This window comes from Anoplopoma fimbria, chromosome 17 (assembly GCF_027596085.1).
Source record: "Anoplopoma fimbria isolate UVic2021 breed Golden Eagle Sablefish chromosome 17, Afim_UVic_2022, whole genome shotgun sequence".
Classification (NCBI taxonomy): Eukaryota; Metazoa; Chordata; class Actinopteri; order Perciformes; family Anoplopomatidae; genus Anoplopoma; species Anoplopoma fimbria.
In genome coordinates, this window is record NC_072465.1 from 20,413,068 (window position 1) to 20,440,879 (window position 27,812).

The window sequence follows — 27,812 nt, forward strand, 5'->3', positions numbered from 1 at the left end:
TGATACATTGCCAGTAAATAGCCACATCCATCCATCCATACTGTGCCCAAAGCCTGGTGGAGCCGTCTACCACCTGGTTTACATCTTGGTTTCATCTGGCAACACAAATGTCACCCATTTTGAGCCAGGTGTTCCTCTGCTGAGCCAGTCTAGGAATTTAAGGATTGATTGGCTTTTTCTTCTGATCAACACCCTCCCTTCCTCCCTCCCTCCCTCCCTCCCTTCCTTCCTTCCTTCCTTCCTCCCAACACCTTACCTACATACCCACCTTGCCTCCCCCCTGAACCTATCACTGGGTTTTTTGGGAAGATGGGCTGTCTTGGCAATAGTAAGACCGAAGACCAACGAAATGAGGAGAAGGCACAGAGGGAAGCCAACAAGAAGATAGAGAAGCAGCTCCAAAAAGACAAACAGATGTACCGGGCGACTCACCGGCTACTACTATTAGGTAGGTATCTATACAAATTCATCATTGACGTGTGTGTGTGTGTTAAATTAGGCTGAATTGTATACCAATGTGTGTTTAACCTGTGAATACAAATGTAAAAATTGTACCTATGTTAAAAAAAAACCTGTATAACAGAGGCATCAATGACATGATGTCACTACACCACCAGGTCTCACAGTGTCTTGACACAGGACAGTTGATGAGTAGGGTCATTACGGAGCATGATTACAGGACAAGTGAGAGACAGTGGACAGACAGAGGGACAACATGAGTGTGAAGGCAGCATGCAGAGGCTGGGAGGCCACACCAACAGGCGTTCTGCAAAGTGTGTGTGTGTGTGTGTGCGTGTGTGCGTGTGCGTGCAGTGTAGATTCACCTTGAGTCATGTGGCCTATAGGCTCCATGTTTGATGCTGTGTTTCAGATTACGAGCTCAAACCTTTAGGTAATCCTCCTCACGTCAGCTACTCTGGAAATGTACATTCTAATCAGTCCATAAAAAAACGAAACTCTACTATTTATAATTTGATGACGCTATTTCTGGCTTTTATCATCCAGGCCTTCATGCCATGATACAGTCTGAACCCTCAAGGCCAAGGCTGGTATCCTGCCAAGCCTCTTGTAGTGCGGGAGTGCAAATTAGGATTACTATTAGGATAACTAGCGTCCCTTGGAAGACTGTCCTGTTCATGCTAATCTGAAATCGATTCCTAGATTCGTACACTTACACCCAGGCCTCTAGATATCAGCCCTGTGGCCTAGCTCCTTGTGTCCAGGTGAGGAGACGTTATGGTCTGGCTTCTGTTATTTTCAGGTCGCTAGGACACATAAAGGACCTCTTTTTTTCCCCCTCATGACCGTCTGTGACCGTCTAGCGTGTTTTATCATGCCAGAATTACGTAGAATTACATTTTCTTAATTTCTAAAAGTATTTATCAGGGCTCAATTACATCTCACTTCTGCTAAAAAACAACAACCACTTTGATAATATTCTAAGCTACTCTCGTCTACCATTCCTGATGCTCAAAGCCCCTCTCACATCTGGAAGCAGTGGTGGAATAAAATACTCGTAGTACTAACACAACAATGTACAAGTATAAGTCCTACGCTCAACCTCCCAACGTGAACGGAGAGTATTATCAGCAAAATGTACATTAGGTATTAAAAGAGCTCATTCTACAGAAAATAGACCACATTATGAGATTGTTAGTACTGAAGCAACAATGCATAAGTAGCATTTTACTGTTTTTAGCTGGTCAAGGTAGTTTCCTTTTTTTGTGTTCATTTTGGCGACTTTTCTCTTGTCTTTGCTCATTTCTGAATGAATCACTAGTTTTACCTCTTCAAACAGTCAGTCAGTTTAGAGGAGTAATCTCTTTTTGGTTGATCTGTTAATATTGTATACACATTTGAAACAAGGGGCCCCAACGACCACTGTTTTTATTGTGGGGTCAAAAGCTTTAAAGGTTTGGGATTACCGGTTTTGTCTTTAGCAACGTGTTGTATTTATGATCTTTACTAAGACACCAAAATGCCTACACCTTCACAGATCCAGCTTAAAACCATCACACACTAGTTTCATGGATCTCCTTTCTGGATGTTTTAGTCCTTTTGTTCAACTCTTAAACAAAACTTATTTTTCTGTCCTTTTTTCTGCTTTCAGGGGCCGGTGAATCCGGAAAAAGCACGATAGTCAAACAGATGCGGATACTGCACGTCAATGGCTTCAACGCAGAGTAAGTGTTGGTTACTCTCCATGTTTTATTCACACACACACACACACACACCTTCACATTTCATCACTAAACCACCACAGACGGTTTTAGGCGGTTTTATTTACAGATTGTAGGAGATAAACTGACAATTAGGATTGATTGGGTGATACTTACAGGATCAGATATGAACATGTTTGTTGACCAAATGCCTTGATAATGTTGTTTTGTGATGTTTTGAGGATGATAACCGGTGCTTTTACCAGATATGACATACGAGGACTGACCCTTTAGTAATATTAGTGGCATGGAGGTCTGTTTCAGTCGGCTAGAACCGAGTTGGTTAGTTTGGAACTTTTTTGTAAACAAGGTGGTAATATTTAAAAAATGACAAAACAACAAAAGTACAAGCATCAAGAAACGGCATGGCTTTTTATCCGATTTATTGTTTTATTTATTTCTCACAGTAAATTAAATGTCTCTGGATTTTTTGGTAGTTGGCCAGGCAACACAAGACTTTCGGTGAGGTTGTGTTGAGCTTTTTTTCCACAATTTTTAGACATTTCATAGACTAAATAATGAATTTATCAATCGAGAAAATAATCAGCAGAGTCATGGGAAATAACATTTTAACAGTGATCAAATCCTAGACAATATTGTATCCCAATCTTCATGAACACTTAACTTATCCTTAACAACAAATTCATACAGCCAGCCATACAGCTAATACTGACCATGGAAAAAATGTAACATTTTAATGTACCTTTCCTTTTGAATCTTTGTCCTCTTATTTTGAACGGGATGTTAATATATAATTCTACTGATTATTAGAAGGAAATGGGAAGTCGATCTTAATCAACAGAAACTGATCATCTGGCTGGTCAAACTAATATTTATTTTTCCCCCATTGGTATTGGCACAGAGGGATAGACTCAGATTTTTGTTTTGTCTTTGATGTTTTGGAGTAAATAAACAGTTAGCGTGACACAAGGAGAGTGCTTTTATTTTTGGTTTTCATGGAAACATGGCCCTGGGTGTTTTTTAAGCCACCCTGTCTTATGAATTTCCTAAAACTCAATCCAGGGTTGATGCAATGGAAACAATAGTGACATTTTCTTTCTATTCTTGATCATCTGTTTCCTAGAAAGGGGTTTTGGGCTAGGAGCATCATCATGTGCTTATTTTTGGGGTCATGCCGAACAGTTGCTTCTCACAGACTCAGACGCTCTGTAGTCCACGTTCAAATCCTCAGTCCGCTGTCACTCCCCAGTCGAGTTTAGTTCCGGGGTGGATTGTGTTTCTCTTTGGGCCCGGGAGGTTTCACCTGGCCGGGTTCCCCCTCCCAGTGTTGGGAGGATGGGGACAGGAGGGATGAGGGTGAGATATATAATCTTGTTGAGCTCCTAGTGGAGGAATGCAGTCTCTTTTTTTTGGGGTCATTTTGAATGAACTAAAGGAAAACGAAGAGCCGAGGCAAGCTCTCTGAAACCACTCCTAAGTTCAAACATCTCTCTCCCTTGAGGAAATAATCAGATTGATGATGTTTCTCAGTCACTTTGTGAAGTAATCTAAAATTTAAAGTGGGATCACTGGTTTCTTTGACTTTGAGAACATTTTGCAGTGGAGTCAGAACCATCAACACAAAGAAAACTTCATCCCAGTAGAGGCCCTCTGTTGTCTTGTTTATTTAAATATATATATATATTGTAAAATCGTGCTGCAGGTAATAACTATTTATATTATTGATAAATCTGCTTACCATTTTCTCAATTAATAATTTAGTTTATACAATGTCAGAAAATGTAAAAAAAAAAATGACCAACAAAGGTTCATGGAGCCCGAAGTGACATCCTCAGATGTCTTGTTTTGTCCAACCAGCAGTCCAAATCCCAAACATACAAAGTGAGGAAAATCAGAAGACATTAACATTTGAGAAGCTGTAATCGATGAGATTTTGACGATTAAATAAATTGTTTTATCAAAATTGTTTCCCTTTTAATTCTTCTCTGTCTACTTAGTGATTAATCAACTAAAGTTCAAGTCTTAACACTGCAGCAGTTTTATCAGTTCAACAAGTGTTTCCTTTATCTTAGAATTATTACAGGTGGTCTGTCATGATTTATTCTCCTCACTTTTAGTGTTTCCTTGTTACTGAACCTCTCTCTCTCTCTTGTATCTGGTAATAACAGCTAAAGCAGAGTCAAATGTAAATATGTAGTCATGGGTCACAATCCCAGCGATAATATCTGACTGGTATTTGGCTTTATTCAAATTAAGCATTGATTTGGTTTTAAGGGCGGTATTAGAGCTATGACTCAGTTTTCTTTCCTTATTATTGGACTGACTTGTTATTCAGTTTCACATTATCTTTGTTTTCTGTTTGGGAGGGAGGTAATTTTGTTTTGTTTTGCCTGAACCAATCACAAGCCTGTGACGTATCCGTCCCACTGACGGCTTTTCAACATGAAAGCTGTGCTGCAGTTAACGTTTTTCACATCAATAGAAGAAATGAATTAGGTATAGGAGTAGCTTTTTGTGTAAGTTGACTTTTGATCTCAGTGAAGTGAGTGAATATCTGTAACTTTTTGGTCATCATGATTATTGATAGTTCCTCTAAAGTTTTAAATATCTACTGAGAGAACCATACTTCACCCCAAAAGATTGATATTGAGGTAGCAGGTTATAAATATTATGTCATTATCACCCAATAATATTCTAGACAATTCAAAATGCTCACTAACAAACAGAGAATTATTCAGAGGAAATCTGAATACCATCTCAAGGCTGAAACTTTGTTTTCTCCACAACCTCCTTCGTCAGGGTTAAGTTTGGATTACAGCAGCATGCAGTGATGCAGCGTCGGTTACTTTTTCACCAGATTCACTAAAAACAGAACACATTCATTCATGCTTTTAATTTGAAATCCTTCTGCTCAACCTGAGCAATGCAGGCTGTCGTAATGTCGACAAAATATACTGCACAGTCCACTTAAACATAACATACATGGGTTTTGCTTTGCTCAGTGTTGCTCTGGTATTCTGTGATATTTTTTACGGGCCATTCAGGTACCTGATTGTGTAAGCAGCTCTGAGGTTGTTTCATTTGGTAGATTTCTGTATCAAATCTGACTTTTAATTGTCAATCTTGCCTTTTGTCTGGTTTCTAAAAGACATGTTTGACATCAGACTTTTACTTCTGATATCAGCGAAGCATGCAGATTGCATAAACATAAGTGCAATGCTGCGTGTGTTTGTCTTTACAACAATAAACGGGAAGAATATGGAGCAGATCGTTGTATTTGCTAATACTTTAGATCCTAAACAAAACATTTATTTACCTTATTTTGGACCTTATTTGGTTTAAATAAAAATAATGTTTTCCATGTATTTTATCCATATTTTGTTTTACAGCTGGTATATTTCCCTATGGAGACGTAACTTTGCAAACAATCACATTTTTATTAACATTTAAGCAAAGTAATGGACTTTATTCACCGTTAACCTTCCTGACTCAAGGTGATAAATCTGTTTGCTTGTAAATTATGCTTTTGTGTACAAAAACTAACCCTTTGTTGTTCCTCACAGGGAGAAAAAACAGAAAATTGATGATATTAAAAACAACATTAAAGAAGCTATAGAGGTAAGCGATTGATCTTTTGACCCATTTTCAATGCTTTGTAGCAGGGTTTTTAACCCTTTTCTGAATGCTTTTAAAATATTGAGTAATGAATTTGAGGCAATGCTTAACCTTCAAAATGAACATGTAGCACATCGAAAGCTCTTTATGTCGTGTTGATGTATAGAAGCTTTAAAACTAAAAGAAGGGTTCAATATAAACTCTGTTGTAGATTTTCCTAACGAATCATCTGATAAATATTTCTTCTTTTGTGTCCTACTTCCAGACGATTGTGGCTGCCATGAATACGCTCGCACCGCCATGCAAGATCGCCTTTCCTGCAAACCAATGCCGAATCCATTATGTCCTGAACCAAGTAATCCAGAAGGATTTTGAGTTTCCTTCGGTAAGTTGCCCTTTACCTCCTCGTGATCTATTGACTCTCTGACTTCGGCACTAGTCCTTTTTTTCTTTTCTTCCTTCTATCAACTGCAAGTCCCATTTTATTACCCTTAGTCTAATGCATCTTGAGGTTGATGTTGTATCATCAAAGTAATACATCTTATTACCTGAGGCAGTATTTGGAAACTTTCTGGTATGGTACCTGACATGGCAGCCTTTATAAGTCTGCCCGGTGTGTTCACGCAGTGATTCATCAATTAGCAGGTGTGCTTCCGCCTGGGAGGCTGTCAATTGAATAAGCCTCTCACCTGAGACATCCACACAGCCTATTAACACTAATTGTGTGTAATAACCCTAAATGTGTGTAGAGGGACCTGTCCTCCAGATACACAGAGGCTCAGAGGGATCCCCCCCCCGCTCTGAGCTGCTGCAGTCCCCGGCGGCCTCTAGGAGACTCACTGCATGACCAATGTTTGTTTGAGCTAAAACAATCAGTCAAATAATTGATTAGTTGATTGACAAAAAAAAACAATCAGGGATATTTATGGAGATTGGTAAATAATTTAAGTCATTTTCAAACAGAACGCTAAAGAATAGTACCTGCGTGAAGATTTGTTGCTTTTTCTCTGTTTTATATCAATTACATTTTTACATTTTTGGGTTTGTACTGCTGGTCAAACAAAACAAATTTTTTTTAATATGTCATATTATGCTTTTAAAAATGGTGATGAATTGATTATGAAAATGATCATTAGTTGCAGCTCTATTTTTAAAAATTAGATGTTGCAATTTTTGCTATAGTTCAAATGGTTTTCAAAAACACCTAACTACTTAAAAAATGATTAATCCAACTTTAAAGCTATGAAATTAGTAAGTAAACAGCTATTTGTTAAATTGCATTTGATCTGTTTTAACAAATAGGAAAGTTTGCTTTCTTTCCAGCACAGTTTAAACTGGTCGTTTCCACAGCGTAGATTTGTTTTTAGCAGCAGTGAGTGTATTTGTGTGTAAGCAAAAGGAAGCCTCCTGACATTGTCTCTGTAACTTCGTGGCTAATTTATTATGCGGGTCTATCGCAAGCTGACCCTTCCCTTGGGCTGTCAGTCCGTCACTAGACCTCCACTGAAGAGTGAAAAAACGAGCACTCATGCTCTGATCTGACACTTAGGTTTTCATGTCGGGTGTGGAGGGTTAGGCAGTTTTACACTTGTTATTTTAAATGTTGAATTCAGCATTTTGAAAGCTGGTTATACCTAAAGCAACGTTTAAGGAAGCATCAGTTCCCAGAAGCAAAAGGTTTGGCTGTAGATTCTGCCTGTTGAAGTGAATGAGTGGTTGTTCAGGAAAGAGAATACAGTAGAAAACTATTTAATAGGCTCAACCTTTGCTCCTCCTCCTCCTCCTCCTCCTCAGCCCGCTCCCCCTCGCCTGGCCTTAGGGCCTACTGGAAACCAGTTGGACTGGTTGGCTCTGCCTTTAGCAGAGGAGGAAGAGAGGGAGGGAAAACTAAGCACAAGGCCTGAATTGAATCTTCAAAGTCTTGATTTCCTTTTGAGCTTTGTTTCTAATCATTAATCCTTTTAGTTATTATTCACAAAGAAAAAGTCTTGTTGATAATGAAACTTGATAAAAAAAAATGGTACAGATGTTATTTGTTCCTGGTCAAGATAATCAAGTAAATTGTATTTACTGTAAATACATTAAAATGACAAATTCACCTTAAAGGTTTTAACACTAATACAGCACCCTCTGTTCTTAAAGATCCTCAATTTGCATCAGGAGAAACCAAAAGAAAATCTACAGAAAAACAATCAACAAATGCGTGAATGGACGGACATGAAATCGATGTTGTATAAACAGAGATACTCTCTAAACCCACTTCATAATGTTGCATTGTCTTGAATGTCGTCTCAAAACTAAAGAGGACATTCTTTTTTATGTATTTCCTACGACCTAAATACTTGAAAGATTGAGATTTCCCCCAAAAAAGTTTTCAGATGTTTTAAATTGTAACATATCAAACCCTACAATATAAGTGCTATGATACTTCTGATATCTCACATGGCAGATAACTCGTAATACATTTTTCTTAACTTGAGAAAAAACCTTTTTCATAACTTAACTTATTTCTATAAATGCCGTTCAAAGGAATGATGGAATTCTGCAGCATTTCTTCAGAGCGATATCTGTTGTTCACACAGGAAACATTTATTCACAGCTAACATAAACTATTTTAAGAAATCACCCAACGTGACAACTCTTCACTATTTTTTTTTTTTAGACTATACAATGACTTGGGTAAAAAGCAGAGTCTGAAAATAATTGTAGTTGCAGCCCTACCTCCAAATCCAATCATTCCTATGGAATTAAGTTGTTTTCCCATCTACTACTAACAAGCACTTTAGTCTGTTTTCATTCAGGATCATTTCTTCGAGTCTGTAAACTACCAGGCAAACTTTTTGTCCGATAATCTTTGAGGCCTTCTAGTTTTAGCCAGAATCTGACTTTAAGTCTCAAGTGAAAAGGGTCAAGAAATAAGAGCAAAGGACAACAATTGTTAAAAGGTGAAGTAATTGCTCAACCTGCATAACCAAAGGCGACCGTGCTTTTGCCATAAGGGCCCCTCGGCTTTGGAATGACCTACCGGAGGAGATAAGGCTCAGTAATCTCTTTTAAATCACTTCTTAAAACACATTTTTATAGATTGGCTTTTATGTGATGTCGTCGTTTTATTGGTTCATTTTCATTTGGTCTTGGTATTATATCTTATATTTGTTTACTATATTTTACCATTATCACTTGATTTTATTTATTTTATTTATTTTATTTATTTTATTTATTTTATTTATTTTATTTATTTTATTTATTTTATTTATTTTATTTATTTTATTTGATTGTCACTTGTTATTTCATTTTGTTTCTTATGCACTGTCTTGCTGGCTGGTCTGTCAAAGCACTTTGTAAACCTTGTTTTTAAAAGGTGCTATATAAATAAAGTTATTATTATTATTATTATTATTATTATTATTATTATTATTATTTCCTTTACTTAAATGTTAAGTAATCTGTCTGCAAATTAAACTCTGTTAACTTCTTAAGTTTTTTTTTATCCAAAATCATACTTGGGCTGAAAATGAATCCATACCTACTCATGTTGATAGTTTTGTATTTTGGGGAGAAAAAGTAACAACACTGCTGTTTTTTTTAACGGACCTCTTCTTATTTATCCTCGTCAGCCATCACATCTACTTTTCCAAACTTGTGTAAATCCGTCAGTAAGATGGCGGCCGCTGCAAAACCTGCCTACTCTGTTACATCAAGTATTTTTGAAGCTGTAAAGTGTAACTCTTCGGCTCATAATGGCGTATTTGTGCCTGTCGGCGTTGTATGTGACCCGCTGTAGATCGTAGTGAAGAGATAGGCCCCTGTGTAGTGACAGCCGAGCCTTGTGTCCGTACAAAGCTCTCCGTTTCTTCATGAACTCGCTGAACTGTTCTGCTTCCTGCCTCTGTCGGAGCCCGTTCATCTGCTGCTCCTCTCTAAGCCGACCTTTTAACTAAAAAAAAACCCGATAAGCCAGCGAGTATCACTGCCTCCCTCCATCTGTCCTAAAACAGTTTCACCCATCAAGACTTGGACGGGACATACGGTCTTAAATCCAGTGTTATAGATATCATCCAAAGATTCCAACTTGTTCCGACATTACCATCCACCAATGTGTGAAGTCGATCCTTTGTTGCAGTCAGTGTAGTTTTTTTTAAAAACGTTTTAACACCATTTCTCTCCTCTTTTCTTTTCTCATCTTTAAGGATGCAATTAACAATCATTTTCCTCATCTATTGATCTGCTCATTGTTTTCTTGATAAATCTTTTTCTCTATTAAAAATATCAGAAACTAGTGACAAAAAATGCCTGTTAGAAGTTGCCACATCCCAATGTGACACATTCAGATATCTTAAAAACGTCCTTAAAAAAAATTCCCGATCATCAGTACAAAAGACAAATATATTCATTTTACTGTCATGTAAGACAAACAAAAGCACTAAATTTTGATATTTAAGCAGGAAATGTTTGGCATTTTTGCTTTGAAAAATGGTTATTCATTTGATTATTCATTTATCACAATAGTTGCTGATAAACTTTTTGGTTCCTCGACGATTAAACCCACAGGAAAATTTTGCGTCTTCTTGCTTGGAACTGTGGGCGAGTAGCTTGGTTCATTTGATAACAATGTGTAAATAAGCAACCTGCAATTTTCCCAACAATTTGTGCCAAGTTTTTTGTTATTTTCTGTAATTTTGGAGGCCAGGGACAGGGAGCAAAATGTGCGTTGTGTTCAGTTGGTCTTCTCTGGAACAGCTCTTCTTCTTTTCTCTTCTCGTCCTTCTTGAAAAACCCAGAGAAATATAAAAGATAAATAGTAAGAATTGCTATATAGGATCCTTGTTTCACTGATGAACACACATATCCTTCTGCTCTTTTTGTTTCTATCATGTCTTTATTTCAGGGATCCTAAAACAAGAGTCTGACTCGCCGTGTATTTGTAGTTATGGCATGCTGTTAATCCAGACCCCTCTTTCTCTTTCCAGGAGTTTTATGACCATACAAAGAGCCTCTGGCAGGACGAGGGTGTGCGGTCCTGCTGGGAAAGGTCCAACGAATATCAACTCATCGACTGCGCACAGTAGTAAGCCCCCCTTTTTTCCTTTTTTTCCACCTTCAAACACACACAATATACATATATTTCTAAGTAGAGTCCGACACTAAGACAGTCTTTCTTTTCTTTGAATCTTTAGTTTACACACATCGATAATCACACTGTGGGGTGTTTGGTCGTTTCGGCATGTGCTTACAGTGAGGGCAAAGTGTCGAGGGTCATGAGGTGACAATGAGTAGTGCAGTACCTACACAGGGTGACTGTTCTAGTGCGTAGTGCGTTACAGCATGGAGAATAAGCTACAGGGTCCAGGTTCATTGTAAAGCACATATGGAATTCAGTACAGACGTCCACCTTTCAGCTACACCAGGTCTGAATTTCAAATAGACTTTGGTTAATCAGTTTGTGTTACGTGCTGATTTGAAAATGTTAGCTTGCTAACATGCTAAACTAAGATGCTTAACATGGTAGACGTTAAACCAAAACGTGACCATGTCAGAGTTGACATACTTATCAGTAGGATCAGTTCATTGTTGGGGTTGGTTTTGGTCTTTTCCATGAGATGTATTGATGGTTAGAAACATAGAGTGTCCCTAGATTTGTCCTTTATGATTTTGGGTCGCTTGATTGCAGATTGTCCTGCTATGTATTGGGCAATTACAAAGCTTCACTGTTATGTGATGGTAAATAAATAATGTTTCTAATCGGTTGCAGTGATGTCGAATCAGCAGTTCTGCCAAACAGCTAAAACACTGACCTGCTGGTTTGTGTTTGTCTTTGATCCGTGACAGTGATTTGGTCCTCTTGTCAATTTCAGTGTTTTGTGTATCAAAATGATTTGTCACAAAGGCAGAGACGTGTTATTTTATTCTTTCTTTCTTTACTGGTATTCTTTTTTCTTATCTGCCTTTTGATCTGTCAGGCCGGCCTCTGTTATAATGTATGCAGTGGTCACATGAAGCCAGAGCTCTTGGAGGGCGGAGGCTGGCAAACTCGAGAGCATTTGCTTGTGTGTGTGTGTGTGCGTGAGTGAGTGTTTGTGTACAGTATGTGCTGGTACATTGACATGCACTTTATGCTTTGTTGGAAGAAGTATCCTTTGCATAGTAATTAAAATGATCCATTCCAAGTAAAAGTCCAACATTCAAACTCCTACTAGAGTGAATGAAAACATGAATACGAACAGAAAAATGTACTTAAAGTATTGAAAGTAAAATGATGTATCAGTTTGTAAGTAACAGTAAACTGTCGTAGCTTGCTGAGCTAGTTTTAACCACTCTATGTAAAGTTAGGAGGTTTAGTCCAGTTGTTCCAAACCTAGAAGTCCGGACCCTGCAAAGGGTCACAAGATAAATGTGGGTGGTCGTGAAATGATTTATGAGGCTGGGAAAAGTGGAAAAACACAGTTCTGCCACACACATTTTGATTTCTTATCTTGGACCTTTCTCTAGTATTTGCGTTTTTTGTGAAATATTGGACAGAGATGAAATAAAACCATCTGAGAAGTTCAGCTTGGAAATCACTCTTTGGTGAACTGGATTGATTTGGCGTCGCGGCCGGAGTGATCCCATCACAAGATGGTCTCTAGTTTACAATATATTGTTTTTTATACATTGCCTATTGTGGGTTTTTTTTATGTGACATCCATAAAACTTGAAAACGAACTATTAGCTATAGCTCTAAAATAAATGTAGTAGGAAAAAAATTGAATACGTCCATCAAATCTGTAGCAGAGTTGAGTACCTGGATGTGTTTGTGTCCTCGTCACTGAGGCCGCACGCATGACATGTGTTTTGTCTCTTAAGTGTGTGGTATTGTACGTTTCTTTTGGGGGGGGGGGGGGGTTGTCACTGGAGGCTCTCAGCAGCATGATAATGACAAAACCTATCTCCTTTTTGAAATGTGATTGTGGACAGAGAGCGTCGCACGCTAACGAGAGACAGAACGATTGGAAAGAAAAACAATTATGGAGACAGATTGAAATAGGAAGAGGACTTCCCTGCATTGCGGGATCTCTCCTCTCCTCACCTCTTCCTCTTCCTCTCCTCTCCTTTTCTCTCTCCCCTCTCCTCTCTCCTCTCCTCTTCCTCTCCCTCTCCTCTCTCCCACACCCAGCAGCCCCAGTGTTATGGATCAGATGCTGGGCTGGGTGGCCAGACCGGAAGTGCTCCCCTCCCCCCTCTGTGTGCTTATGTAAACGGAGAAGCAGAGAAAGAGAGAGGGGAGAGCTATTTTTAACCCAGGCGAGCTGCAGAAGGAGAAAGAATGAGCGAGTGTGTTTGGAGAGAGACAACTTCAGCATTATTGATGAAGGTTGTTAGCATTAAATGAAAATGTCAACCTTGGATCAGTGCGGGAAAAGTCGGGACCACCCTATACACCCCCGCCTCTACCTTTCTAAAACAACAAAACAACACAAATGATATCATCTGATTCATCTCATGATGATAATAAAAAAAGGGAAAAAGAAGTTGACGAGGCAGTGGTGCTTAGTTGATTCCGTCAGATCAGAAGGAAGTCACTGAAGCTTCCCTGACGGTGTTTTTGCTCCGTCATGCTCCTATTTAATGTGTGTTTTTGATGTTTTTTTATCAACTTCCTGACGCCCTATATGGTCACACTCTTGTTTACAAGGATGTTGTCGTCCTTGTTTACATGTGGACGTTCATCTGTAGTCAATTCACATATACAGCCTAAACAATGTGACCGTGTCCCCGTATAGGACGGAGGTGAACCGGTTGGTTTCGTCTCAAAAGAGGAGGCCTGGTTGTCAGCTTTCTGTTGCTTCATCAATTCTAAGATCAAAGAGTTGTAAACTTTGGTCTTGAAATATTCCCCTGATCCTAAATCTCTTCATTTCTAAATGTAGTCCTGCTAGTTCAAACTTCCTGGACTCTTGTTGTCACAGTGAGGTTGCCAGGCAACCAGCAGAGGCTTTCAGGAAGTCTGAAATCTGGCACGTAACCTCCTATAAAAAAACTAACTTTCTTTATTGTAAGAATGAGACAAACACGATATTATTTCTTAATTTGTGAGCTCTTAAGCTGATTTTGTACCTTCAGGCAGAGCCAGACTAGTCATTATGCTAAGCTATGCTAACCAGCTGCTGGCTGTTGCTTCATGTTTATTGTACGGACATAAGAGCGGTATGATAGAAGCAAATGCAGAGCTTCCTGTTTGCCCTTGAAACTCTTTACCTGTGATATACTCTTGACAATGCAGTAACAAGTATTTTGTTTAATATGAAACCTATACGTGTGATATTCAAGGTGCCAGAGCATTTTCTCATTTGATTATATAAATAACTTCTTTTCATGAGTTTGTAGCTTCATTAGCATGTTTAATAGCCTTGTAGTAGATGTGGATTTTAATGAGTTGTGGTAACTGTCCAGCCTTACTTCCTTGGATTTATTAAGACTTAAAGCAGCAGTATTCATTCATTTCATGAAGAATGTTGTGCTCCAGTAAACAATTTGACTTGGCAAAAAAGTCAAACCCACAATGCAAACGACACGCTGTACATGTTTCAAGACGGGACGGGTCATTTTCCGACATCGCAGACCCCTCGTACTGAGCATAGTCGCCGCGTTGACGGTCGCACTTATGTGGAAAATGCAATTTTTATTTTTTGTTCCTATGCCAAGTGTTTATTCAATGTTTATTAATAGCAATGTTGTAGGAATGCACTGATCCCACTCTTCCATTCCCAATACCGATACCTGGCTTTGAGTTTCGGCCGATACAGAATACCTAGCCGATTGTGTTTATTCAACATCAGGCTTAAATTTAACATTGCATCAACACTTTTGTTGGTTAGTTGGTAAGTTATTTTTTATATGTAAAAATACAAATAACCATTCGCAGAATGAGTAATCTCTTTTAAATCACCTTAAAAAATTTTTTTTATAAACTGGCTTTTATGTGATGTCGTCACTTTACTGCTTTTTTAAATGATTGATATTATTATTTTATTTTTCTAATTATTTTATTTATGTTATTTCATATTTACTTATCATATCTTTTGATTTTATTGTTTCATTTATTGTATCTGGGTATGACTCTTACCTTAGTTTGTCCTGCTTTGTTGGGCCTCACTGTTGAGCTTTTTGTGTTCACTTTGTAAACTCTATTTTTTAAGGGCCTATTTAAATAACAGTTATTATTATTACTAACTAATATTAGTTTTCAGCCCGGTACTTGTTTAACTCATCTGCACCAAGGTTTGATCAAAGTCTTAAAACCAATTTTGTCAGAATGAATAGATTAATATATGAAGGAAGGCAGAACTCTACCTGACCAGGTGTTAAGAGAAACAAGATAATTGTGTATCATGTGTATCTTGTGTATCTTGTGTTTCTTGTGTATCAGGAGAGCAGAAACGTGACTGAACGTCCTCGTACTTTTATTATCTGTGTCTGTTTGTGTTGTGTGTCGCCCGGCTGTGATACCAGCCGCTGTTTATTATCCGTCGATTCTCTGAAACCTTCTCCCAGCGGTAATGTGCTGGAGACCCCCTGATTTACTTCTCCGGCTTCCTCCCTCGTCTTTCTCCCCCCATCCTCTCATTCCTCCCCCTTCTCTCACTCTCTCACTCTCTCCCTTTCTCTGTGATGTGTAGTTGTGTTCCTGCAGGGACAGAAAATGGCTTGGATTGAGCCTCTGACTCATCGTGAGGATGTAGGGAGTGAGGGGAGAGTGTTTTTTTGGGGTGTGATTTTTGTGGCGTGCATTTTGAATATGTTTAAGTGCGTTTTAAGCAGCAGATGTTAAACGTGCTGTGATGGGCATGAGTCGGGTACATTTTTGAAGTTGTATTCAGGAGAGTGAGACGTCTCAGAGAAACTGCTGCTGCAATCTCACTGTGTTGAGATTTTCTGAATGCTGTGTGTTCAATGATTGTTTTGCTCCCAATGTCCAGCTGCTGTTTAACAGGCCGGTGTTCCCAGTACTATATAGCTTTACACTTATCTGCTCTTTTCTCTTTTATAACCACTATTTGCCCATTTTTCTTTTCTCATTCTCAATTTCATTTTGTTCTTATACCTTTATTTTATTTGGTCTTGTGCCTTTTTATTTGTCAATTGTGTGTGTCATTTATTGTTTCATTTCTTCATCATATATCCTTCTCTTACTTTTAGTCTTTTAATCTCTTTTTGTTTCTGTTTTATTCAGTTATCCTTTCTTTACAACATTTCTCTTAGTCCTGTAATTTGTCTTTTGTCTTTCTTTTGATATCATGTTTGTCCCTTATTTTGTGTCTTTCTGACTTCTTTTTCCTTTCTTGTTTCCTAACCTGTTCGTTCTTTTTTGTTTCCGATTTCTTTGTTGTGTTTGTCCTTTCTTTCTCTTTCTCTTTTAGTTTCTGATCTGTTTTTGTTCTTTCTTCCTCTTTCTTTTAGTTTCTGATCTGTTTGTTTTGTTCTTTCTTTCTCTTTCTTTTAGTTTCTCTTTCATATGTTCGACTTTCTCTCTGACTTTTCTCTCGTTAAGTATAGCTCTTTGCATTTTTAGTTTTTCCTTTTCTTGTCTCAACGTCTTTAACTTGTTCGTATTGTTCTTTGTTCCTTGTTTCATTCTTGCACTTCTTCCTCCTCTCTCTCTCTGTAACCCACTTCATTCTCTGCATTTCTCTCTCTTTGTGTCTTTGTTGCTCGCTCTGTTTTCTCTCCTTTCATTCTTTCCTTCCTTTTCCTCTCTCCTACCCGTCATTCTCTCCCTTCTCTCCCTTCTTTCTTTCTTTCTTCTCCTCTCTCCCCGTCTGTCTCTCCCTCTTTCTGGCCTCACTCCAGTCGCGCAAGATTTGGAGCCGATTGTCTATTTATAGCGCCTGTGGTTCTGTCGCCATGACAACCAAGCTGGAGGCCAGGGCGCCAGGGAGCTATTTTTGGAGCAGCGCTGTAATGTCAGACACAGCCTTCTCTCTCTTTTCTTTCCTCCTCTTTCTCCCCCCCCCCCCCTCTCTCTCTCTCTTACTGGATGTGTGTGTGTGTGTGTGTGTTTGATTAGGGATCGGCCGGTGAAGCCTTTAGTTTGGTCGGCTCGTAATGTGAAGCGTTAACGTACAAAGAACCAGTAAAGGCCCCTCCAATCGTTCCGCTCGGCCGGACGGGCAAAATCTCCCCCCCCCTTGAGGAAGCGCCGAGACCATTTTCTGACTTTTTCTGTTTAGGAGACTTGTGACGCTTCAGTTTTCTCTTGCACAGAGTCTGATTTCACTGAGCTGATATGACAAATTCAAGTGTTTTCAAAGTCAAGTGTTTGCAGAGTTTAAAACTGAAATTTGCTTTGATTTCTTCACGATATGTTGCATAAATGTTGCAGTTTAATGAACTTCTTTGGGAGAAAGATTTAGCAAATTCTGCTCGTTTTAGGACGTTTTGGTCCACGTTTCTTCTTTCTGCTTTGTGACTAAAAGTCTTATTAAGGGCTTTATGAAATAATTGTATTATGTGCCCACATTTGAACTCCATATGAGGTACACATAGAAATAAGTATTAGTCACATTGGTAGTAAACCATTTTTAGTTTCTTTGTGACTCATCACAGACGTATTTAAGGAGTGTCTATATTTTCTGTTGCTATTTTTTAACCCTGCTTCCTGCTCAGTTTTATGTATGTAACATTAAACAATTGCACTTTTTATTTTCAGTTTGACATATAACATTTGTTTTCTTGGTTAATTAACAAGCCTTAGTTTGAGGTGATTTAAGCATTTTTTCTTTTTTAAAGGACCTGAATTGAATATTAAAAAAAATGTTCCTTGAACTTTTGAAAATCTGGGAGACATAAATGGAATTTGGCAGCTGTGGAAAGAGGCGCTTTTTAGGGACGTAATTGTGCAGAACAGCTTGTGTGTGTGTGTGTGTGTGTGTGTGTGTGTGTGTGTGTGTGTGTGTGTGTGTGTGTGTGTGTGTGTGTGTGTGTGTGTCACACAGCCGATCAGCCGAGTTGCTCAAATGCGGTGCAACAGTCCACAGATGTGCTTTGTTTTGATCGTAAAAGAACCTGTCAAAAAAATCCCCAAACTTTTGATATGTTCACATGAGTGTTATTTTAAACACTCCTTTTAAACCTGCTTATGTCATCTTATTCATTAAGCTACAAATTCAGACTATTTCCAGTCCAGCTGTACGTGTGGAGGCCAGACGAGTCAACACTGTTGTGCGGCTCAGAGAAGCCTAATCCTGTGTAGAGCTGAAGATGTATACCAGCTCATAATCTGGGTAATCCTTTGTCCTAATACTGCCACTTTAACAAGATGAATTCATGCATTATAGGATGGAGGGTTATCAGCTTTGTTGTACGCTGCTGTTGATGCCTCTTAAGTCCTTCCAGCACGGAAAAATATCCGTTTGATTGTTGATTGTTTGGGAATTCATGCAGCATGAAAAAAAAGATAAATCTAACTCTAAGCATTTTTTTTATTTTGAGTGTCCGAAGGCGATATATATTTTCAACCTGTTGCCTCGTGGGAGTACTAGAAATATTTTGAGAGCTGTGTATTTTCGGAAGAAGCTTCAGATATAACATGAATAAAATACATTTTTTTAAAAAGTACATTTAGTTGCCTCTCAAATTTGGGAAATTATATATTGTTATAATTATATATGTGTCAAGTTTATTTTAAACATCTAGTCTAAACTGGTTTTTTTTTTTATTTGTGAATCTATTAAAATTAAATTAAAAAGTGTCAACAGCAATAAAACATCAAAAACAAATCTATAAAATAATACAGATTTAAGTACATAGATAATGTGTTCATTTTGGTTTGTTCTACATTAATCCCCCCACATTTGTTGAACCTGCAAAGCATAAGGCTGTACCAAAGTTAAAAGCACGCTAAAAAAGATAAAAATACACTTAATCTTTTCTTGTAAATACTGGGGGTTATTTTCACTCGGCAGACAAGAGTCCTGTGTGTATTTCCAGAGTTTAACTCGGCCTGTCTGCCACCCCAGAATAACCCTCCCAGGTTATTCATAACACCGCAGACCTCTCTGTTACTGGGGCAGCCGCTATTATTTAGTTCAACTTACTAGGCACGGTTATTATTGGCTCTACTCCTATTAATAGGGGAGAACTGCTAAAAATTGAGCGCTGTGTTTGTCCTGGGCGTGTCGCCGCCTCAGACCAGAGCCGTAGATAAACAAGAGTTTGGCCTCTGCAGATGTCGACGGCAGCCACGTTAAAGTCTGTCACCGTTAGAGCTTTTAAGATTCTGTCACATCCCGGTTATTTATGAGTTTGGGGGATGTTGGAGGGGGGGTTGAAGTTTTCGCAGGCTCTGAGGTGGATCCTGAATAGTTGTCCACTGAGGAGACTCTGGGTGTGCTGGCACAGCAAAGAGGCGCTGTGGTTGTGGGAACAGCTGAGCCACTCGGCCCCTGCAGAGAGCCGATGGTACCAGACTGCTCGGCTGCTTAATTGCCTCCGTGTGTGTGCGTGTGTGTGCGTGTGCGTGTGTGTGTGTGTGTGTGTGTGTGTGTGTGTGTGTGTGTGTGTGTGTGTGTGTGTGTGTGTGTGTGTGTGTGTGTGTGTGTGTGTGTGTGTGTGTGTGTGTGTGTGTGTGTGTGTGTGCGTGTGCGCGTGTTATATATAAATATCTGTGTCAGTGTGCATTTGTGCAGAAATATGCACGTGGGCGTCTCTTTGTTTCCCGGACCGTTTGTCCTCTTCTGTTTTCTCCTTCAGTCTCATACCGACGCTCTCTTCTTCCTGACTCTGTCTTTTTTTTTTTTTTTTTTTTTTTCCTCCTCCGTCTGTGCGTCCTTCTGTCTGTCCGTCCGTCCTTCTGCCCCCCCCCCCCCCCCCCCCCCGTTCCTCTCAGTGTTACCTGCAGCCCTCCTGTCACATTTCACCCCTGCCTGCCACATTCCTAGTTATCTCAGAGGGGGTTGCATACCTTTAGCCTCAGAGGCAGCTACTAGCAAGCGCCTTGCCTTTCCAGTTTAAGAACGCTGGGCAGGAGATCAGTGAAAACAGGCGGCCGTGCAAGAATCAAACGGGCTGGGAGAGCAGTACCTCTGTCTACTTTAGCAGGATTACAGGGGAATGAATGTGTGGAGTTGGTGCCCTGACACGTCTTGTCTTGTTGTCAGTTAAGTCACTAGTTGACCATGTAAACATTCCCCTCACTCATTGAATATGTGCCCTTTTCTATGCAAATTGTTGCCTCAGCTTGGAAGTGTTATTTTATATTTAATAAAGATGTAAACTTACATTTTTTTTTCTGCCATTAATAGAGGTGGTCTGTATTTTAAATGAGGTGGCGAACCGCTGCTGTAACACATGGCAGGAAACCTTTCTTCAAAAATTAAGCAATTCATTGCTTGCAACTCCATTTATACTATTTGCATATATCAACCTATTGTGACCCGATGAACCAAAGATTGTTTTACCCTTTTGATTTATTTAAATCATTTTTAGAGGCCTAAATATGTTTGATATCTAGTAATTCACAAGCAAATATTAAAGGCAATTCTAAAAAATAAACAGTGTTGTTTTGCAAAAATATGTTTTTTTCTTCTATCCTATCATTTTAATTGTGTTGCAACCCAAAGAGAGTTTTAGTAATGCTGTGTTGCATCAGGCTCTGGTTGTTTAATAAGTGGCTCTTAAATTAACCAATCATAAAAGTGAAAGTTAAATAGGTAAAGCAAATAAAATACAAGCGTGTCAAACTTATCTTTTACCGCCGAAATCCACCACGACTGTCTACAGCAGATTATGTTCCTGTGTATCCCCAAACTGACTTGAGATGGCTTTTTTGACAGGTAGTTGACATAAAACAATACTAATTGTTTGTTGTTTTTAATTATTTAAATGTTCTATATCTTAATGCCAGATTTTTTATGGCTAATTTGGGGACCTGTGATTATACACAAGCACACTTAATTCAGTGTCTTTGCAGGTGCTTTCTCTGTAAATGTTGTAAACATTTGTAAACAGGAGACAATTAAAGATACTAGCAACTTAAATGCAGCGAATGGTACTAACTCTATTAGACCTATTCATAAATGTCTTGTGAGTGCTTCTGTAGATGTCTCTTTCGCTGCTGACGTGTTGTTGCTTCACCCTTCTGAGGATTGTTGCAGGAAAACCTGCAGTACTAGTGTGTGATCAATGCAGCCTTGAGGGACACACATGATAGTTGCCGCTCAGGCTTTAAGATAATCGACAAATTCCTCTCAGTGTCGCTTCAGTTCAGCCCACTCCACTTTCCACTGTCTTAGCGGAGCAGCTCATGTCTGCCTTCCTGCATAATGTTTCTTCTGTACATCTGAGAGTAGAGTCAGGACAACAAGGACATTTAATAGTCGCAGTTCTCACATTTTGTACATGAGGAGGGAAAACAAACTCTTTAGACTTCTTTAGCTTGGGATCCATTGAGAGGAGTGTTGTTGTGCTTTCTAGACATGTAAAAGTATCTTTCTTTTGGCCTGTTTTGAGTGCTGACCTGTTGCAGCAGACGCCTCCAGCGCCTCCAACAGTCATCATGAAAGCATCAGGGCAGCTCACACACACACACCTTGAAAAGCGGCAGTTATGTAGGCCAGTTCATCGGAACAATTAACATTCATTTGGGTAGGAGCTCTGCAAATCTTATGTCACTGTAGGCCTGCATTCCCGCCCACGCACACACACACACACACACATGCACGCACCTCTCCTCCTGTGCAAGTCTTACTACAGCAGCTCCATTGAGGAGGCTCCTCTGGTCTGACAGAGCAAACGGCTGCTGGTGACTCAGACTGGCTGCTTCTGATCTCACTGTGAATTAAGGCACATGCCCCCTGGTGGCCAATCAGGGACCACCGTCCTCCATCTTTCTTTTGCTTGCACTAATGCACTGGGATGTACTTGTGTGTGTGTGTGTGGTGTCTGGTGTGTGTGTGTGTGTTGGGGAGCCATACTGTTCTCACTATGTACACCAGCACAGCATAATAAGTCAGTCAGTATGGTAGGGTTTTGAAAATGGATTCTGTGGTTGCATCCACAACTGGTAAATGTATTGCAAAGTTGCACTCGGCCTGTTGAAATATTGCTTTGTTTTACTGTGTTATTATGTGTGTGTGTGTGTATATATATATATATATATATATATTTGTATTAATATGTGCCTGCAGCTCAGCAGCTGAGATCTAACCGGCTGTATTTTTCTGTTCATTTTGCAGCTTCTTAGACCGGATCGATGTGGTCCGGCAGAATGACTACACACCCACTGATCAGGTGAGATGCTCAACACACAAACACTTGCAGTGTCATATTAAACAATCTCTGCCTGCATCTGTGCTCTGTAGGGCTAAAACAATCAGTCAATTGATTATTTAGTTGATTGACAGAAAGTTAAACATCAACATTTTTTAGAGTCGATTAATTGTTTAAATCTCTTATCAAGAAAAAAAATCCTAACAAAGGCATTCTTTTACATAGGGCCTTTATTTAACATGTCACAACATGAAGAGCACAGAAGTATTAAATACACTTAATGATTGCTGAATTCTATTTATCTGCTTCAGTTTCATTCCCAAATATTGTGCATGTTGGTTCACTGTCACACTGACTTATTGGCTTACTGGGAAAGTTATCAATGACTTATTTTTACTATGACTTGAATTAGGATAATGTGTTTAAAGTTTGCTCTGTTTATAGATGAACCGTCTATAAGTTGAGTAGTTTTATTTAATCTATAAGTCATAAGAGTTCTTGTTGTCCATGAGTTTATTTCCTCCATATTGATCCTCTTCCTCTGTTAATAGTCTTGTCATAAATCACCTTATGTCCTTCTTCCTGACATCTCTCTTCTACGTCTCCTATGCCTGTATCCTTTTCTATATTTATCTTAAACTATCTAACACCGTCCTGTTCTGTCTCTGTTCTTCAGGACCTGTTGAGATGCAGAGTTCTGACATCTGGGATCTTTGAGACACGATTTCAAATAGACAAAGTCAATTTCCAGTGAGTTACCACAAAGTTTGTTTTTCACATTTTCCGGTGAGAACGTATGAGTCGAAAAACAAGATGTGTATCCAAAAGCAATTCTAACTGATTGAATAATAAACCTCATGAATGAATGTTTTTTTTTACTGAAATGTTTTACTTTTATTTGATTGAGAATGTCTTGTTTCTCATCACTATACATCATTGTCATGTGATTCACATTTCACTTTCTTTACAATGCATACAAAACTTTTAACTTCCTCTGTCTCACAGTATGTTCGATGTTGGAGGTCAGAGGGATGAACGTCGAAAATGGATCCAGTGTTTTAACGGTACGATTTCTGCAGCTTGAACTGATTTATCGTAGTGATGAAACTATTTGATAAATAACTGAAAGAGGATCAGTGACAATAAGACATTGACAATTTCCTTTTTTATTTGTGTCTAGTTTTACCAGATGCATGTCTTTGTGTGTTTCTGAATCTAAACTAATAAAGAGTGTTGGATATTTTAACTCGTCTTTTGTGTGTTAATCGTGGTCTTTGATGTTCTGTGTGTGTGTGTGTGTGTGTGTGTGTGTGTGTGTGTGTGTGTGTGTGTGTGTGTGTGTGTGTGTGTGTGTGTGTGTGTGTGTGTGTGTGTGTGTGTGTGTGTGTGTGTGTGTGTGTGTGTGTGACACAGATGTGACAGCCATCATCTTTGTGGTGGCGAGTAGCAGCTACAACATGGTGATCAGAGAAGACAATCAGACCAACAGACTACAGGAAGCCCTCAACCTTTTCAAGAACATTTGGAACAACAGGTGAGAATCGTAGAAACTAATATTGTGATTGAAAAAGATTTACTTTTGACATTTGTTTTATGTGATGGATGATTATATATTTTTTCTGATTATATACATTCCCACAGAGCATGTGATGAGCATCTTCATACACACTGCCACAGTTAAAATCTTGTTCTGGTAATGTAACACCAGTACGGTATTTATTAGTAGAAAAGTAAAATTAAACAGTTTACTGCATCTCTAAAACATGTGAGTACAGTTTCTGCTGTAAGACATTCTGTGGTTGAAATACTCTCATTGGTGTTAGAGATGTCATACTTAGCCTTTTTATATGATCTTTTTCTATATTCTTCTTTTTAACCTCTTTTAATTCTATATTGTATTTATTGTAACATAGTAAAAAAAGTATTAAATGCCTTGTTGTCTTGAGACTAAAGCCACTCTTTTATTGTACAACTGAGATCTTCTCATGGCTGTTCATTTTCCTCTGTTAAGATAGACTTTAAAAGTGTATTTCTTTGGTCACAGATTAATACATTTCTGTTCATTTTAAGTGTGCACCTTAATACCACAGTATATTTTTGTGCTATAAACCAAAGGTTCAGCACAAGAAGAAAAATTCGAGGGACCCTTTTATCTAGAAAGACACTTTCCGTAATTCTGCTGACAAACAGAAAAACAACTTGAAAACCGAGGTAAAAAGGACTGTTTACAAACAGGATGCACGTATGTACAGTGGTAGAGGATGCTGATTGGATACAGAGTCCTTCCTCCTCTTCTTCTTCGTTCCCTGTTGGAGCATATGGACTGTTTATGACAGGAGCTCTAGGGCCTTTTCAGCCGAGAACTCCAGAGTGTAAATGATGTCCTTGTCCTTCAGCCAGAGCCTATTAAAACATAATGCCACTGTCAAAGACCTGTAACGTTTTTTTCGGGACCTAAACTAAAGTCCAAAGGAAAATCTGGCACTGAACTGTGTCTTCATTTCCCTCCACAGGTGGCTACGGACCATTTCGGTAATCCTCTTCCTGAACAAACAGGACCTGCTCGCTGAGAAGGTGTTGGCAGGGAAATCAAAAATTGAGGATTATTTCCCGGAGTTTGCACGCTACACTACACCTGATGATGGTAAGAGGTTTACACTGATATAATAAACATTGTACACATTTCTCTGTGGTTATAACTGACACATTCAAATGGTTTAGTGTGGATGATGAGCCAGGTAGAGTCAGAATACAAAAATCTAGTTAAAAATATGCTGGAATTAGTTTACTGCCCTACAAAATACGCCATGATTAATAATGTCAGTGACAAGGTTTCATTAGGTAATCATCGTCCTTGCTAGCTTTAACAATTGTAGCTCCTGTTGAGCAGGAAGAACGATGTGTTTAATGGCACAGAGCAAAAATGACTTTATTGTGACTAGATTTCTTCCTCTTCCTTAACAGCAATACCAGAGCCAGGAGAGGATCCGCGGGTCACAAGGGCAAAGTACTTCATTCGGGATGAGTTTCTGGTACGTACAAAAGCTCAAGTTTGACCATTTTCATCATTTATGTTTCGTGTTTCCTTTATAATTTACAGTGTCGGTAACATAAGGTAAAGAGCAAATCTAACAATTTACTGTTGAGTTTTATTCATTTCATCCTTGTAGGGCCGTTTTTAACAGCTGATTTTACATGGATGTGGAGTCACTCCACTGTGTTTCAGTTGTTTGACTTTTTCAACAAAGGTTCTGCTCCTTAATCAACATCAGTTAAGACGAGTTGGATGACTGAAAAAAGAAATGAAACCAGAGTTGACAAAGGAAGATAAGATGTTGGCATTAAGATCCAGCATTATTTCCAAAATGATATGAAATATGCTGTTTCCTGTTTTCCTTTATGCCGTTTCTATTCATCACAGAGTAATTTATCCACATTTTACCTAATTATGTGTTATATTTTTTACTAAATAAATGATTTTTTCCCCCACCTATATCAATAATTGATTCAACTGTGTAACTCAGTGGTGATTTATGTACTGAATGTTATTTTGACAGACGCAACAACAGCAGTTGGACAGAAAGTCCAAAGTAAAAGACATCACAGTTTCATACAAACTGTGCGATTGGCACAGTTCTTCTTCGGTTCTCCTTGGACGTGCCAAGAAAAAAACCACACTAGCAACAGCAGCTCAGCACCAAAGATTTTCACCAAAATCTAAACAGAAATCTGCAGATGGCCACTGTTGTTACTGTCTCGGAGGATAATTGCCTCAAAGATATTCTCCGAAGATTTTAGTGGAAGTCTAACCAGGGAACAAGATAAACTCTGAATAAACACTTCAAACAGTTCAAACAGTTAGCTAAACATATTTGTTAAATGGTAAAAAAGCTAAAAGTTAAAGATGCATATTGGAACAGTTGAATTACAAAACAAATATTGTGCCAATCTTCACTTTTCTATAATCATTAGTAAATAACATCTATTATTTGAAATCCATTCACAAAAACATATCAGGAGCATGACGGTGGTGTCGATAGATGAGGTACTGCGTTCATCCAACACTAACTTGTCCGTACTTTTGTGTCTTCTTCAGAGGATCAGCACGGCCAGCGGGGACGGACGCCATTACTGTTACCCCCACTTCACCTGCGCGGTCGACACAGAAAACATCCGCCGCGTCTTCAGTGACTGTCGCGACATCATACAGAGGATGCACCTACGGCAGTACGAGCTCTTGTGATGGGCAGCGGTCGTCCGGCTTACTTATCTACCTACCAACCTACTTATCCCCTCCCCCACCGCCCACCACGACCAGTTAGCCAATCACCACCTCCACTTCCGCAAACTTCTTCACTGAAACAGCCGAGCCCTCCCCTCCATCCTGATACAGCTCAGCTTCTCCCAGTTCAGAAAATCAGAACGGTGGAAAGACTTTTTTTTTTTTTTTTTTTTTTTCATCAACCATCAGACAGGACTGACTGCTGTACTCGGCTACATCTTGACCCAGGAAAGAGGGTCAAGACTGGAATCCCTCAGTGCAGACTATCCCTCCTTTCAGCTCTCTCTCTCTCTCTCTCTCTCTCTCTCTGATATATGAACACACACAAACACACCTACAGGTACACACACACTACAGCATAAGACATTCAGAGCGCTTAGATTTAATGTCTCATATCAAACACACACACACAGAGAACATTTTACAACTAAGTCCTCCTGTTTTGAACAGTTGTGAGAGGCTGAATGAAATAATGTATTCTGAGAGAGGAGTTTATTCGCTGCGTCCTGAAGACGACGGAGGGAGGAGGAGTGGAAGCGAACAATGGACATGGAGGGTGGCAAACTGATACAGATGGAGGTCTGTGAGCCTTTTTTTTGGTTGCCCGAACAGACGGACTAATTGACTAACGGCTGCCTGTGGACGTGAGCGTGACTCGATCATAAGACCACGTGGCTCACATGACCTGCTCTTCAAGTAACCAGTCGAGGAGGGACAGCAGAAAACAACAACAACAACAACAAAAAAGGAAGAAAAAAACTAAAAGAAATACCATATAATGCATAAATTCATGCATACCAGTGAACTTCATGCAGTGCAAAAAATTCAAGCTATATATATATAGATATTTATATATGTGTATATAAATATGTATATATATATATATATGTGTATATATATATATGTGTATATATATATGTGTATATATATTATATGTATATATATATATATACATATATATTATATATTCCTGTAATAACACAAATCAACTTTTAAGTTTTTGTTAGGTTTTTCCCCATGTTGTGTGTTGGCGTACACTGTGTGTGTGATCTGCCTTTGTGCACCATTTAAACCCCCTACTTGCACACACACATATATACACACACACACACACACACACACACACACACATATACATATATATATACATCCTCGCCGCCCTTGCCCCTGCTGCTATTTGACAACTACTCAACATATGGAATAATAAGGTTTTATTTAATAAGGAAAACACAACACACAAAAAGGAGAGCATGAAGAAAAAGAAATGACTTTTCATGACTGGATGCAACATATTTACCTGACACACACACACAACACACACACACACACACACACACACACACACACACACACACACACTCACGTTCCTCATCAGTCCCCCCTCCCTTTCCACACGACGACCTCCCCCTCCTCACCTTTCGTCTTATTCCCTCTCACCTCCCCCCGTCCCACTTCCTGTCCTCCCGGCTTTAAGTACGTCTGTCTTTATT

At 39.0% G+C, this 27,812-nt stretch overlaps 1 protein-coding gene across 1 annotated transcript; it reads left to right on the forward strand.

Moving 5' to 3' along the window:
- LOC129105687 (guanine nucleotide-binding protein G(s) subunit alpha-like) lies at positions 1–27,205 on the forward strand. The gene is made up of 12 exons (XM_054616846.1): positions 1–448; positions 2,111–2,183; positions 5,744–5,798; positions 6,061–6,180; positions 10,766–10,863; positions 22,007–22,061; positions 22,717–22,790; positions 23,046–23,104; positions 23,454–23,574; positions 24,554–24,684; positions 25,005–25,072; positions 26,137–27,205. Exons 1-12 carry the CDS (start codon positions 310–312, stop codon positions 26,281–26,283), a joined length of 1,140 nt encoding a protein of 379 aa, XP_054472821.1. The 5' UTR covers positions 1–309; the 3' UTR covers positions 26,284–27,205.
- The last annotated feature ends 607 nt before the right edge of the window (positions 27,206–27,812 follow it).

Bases quoted from the DNA above. Each gene is read 5' to 3' on its own strand.
- LOC129105687 (XM_054616846.1), top strand. From the start codon at position 310: ATGGGCTGTCTTGGCAATAGTAAGACCGAAGACCAACGAAATGAGGAG. The intron at 6,181-10,765 runs GTAAGTTGCCCT...TTCTCTTTCCAG, and splicing joins AGGATTTTGAGTTTCCTTCG to GAGTTTTATGACCATACAAA. The intron at 22,791-23,045 runs GTGAGTTACCAC...TCTGTCTCACAG, and splicing joins ATAGACAAAGTCAATTTCCA to TATGTTCGATGTTGGAGGTC.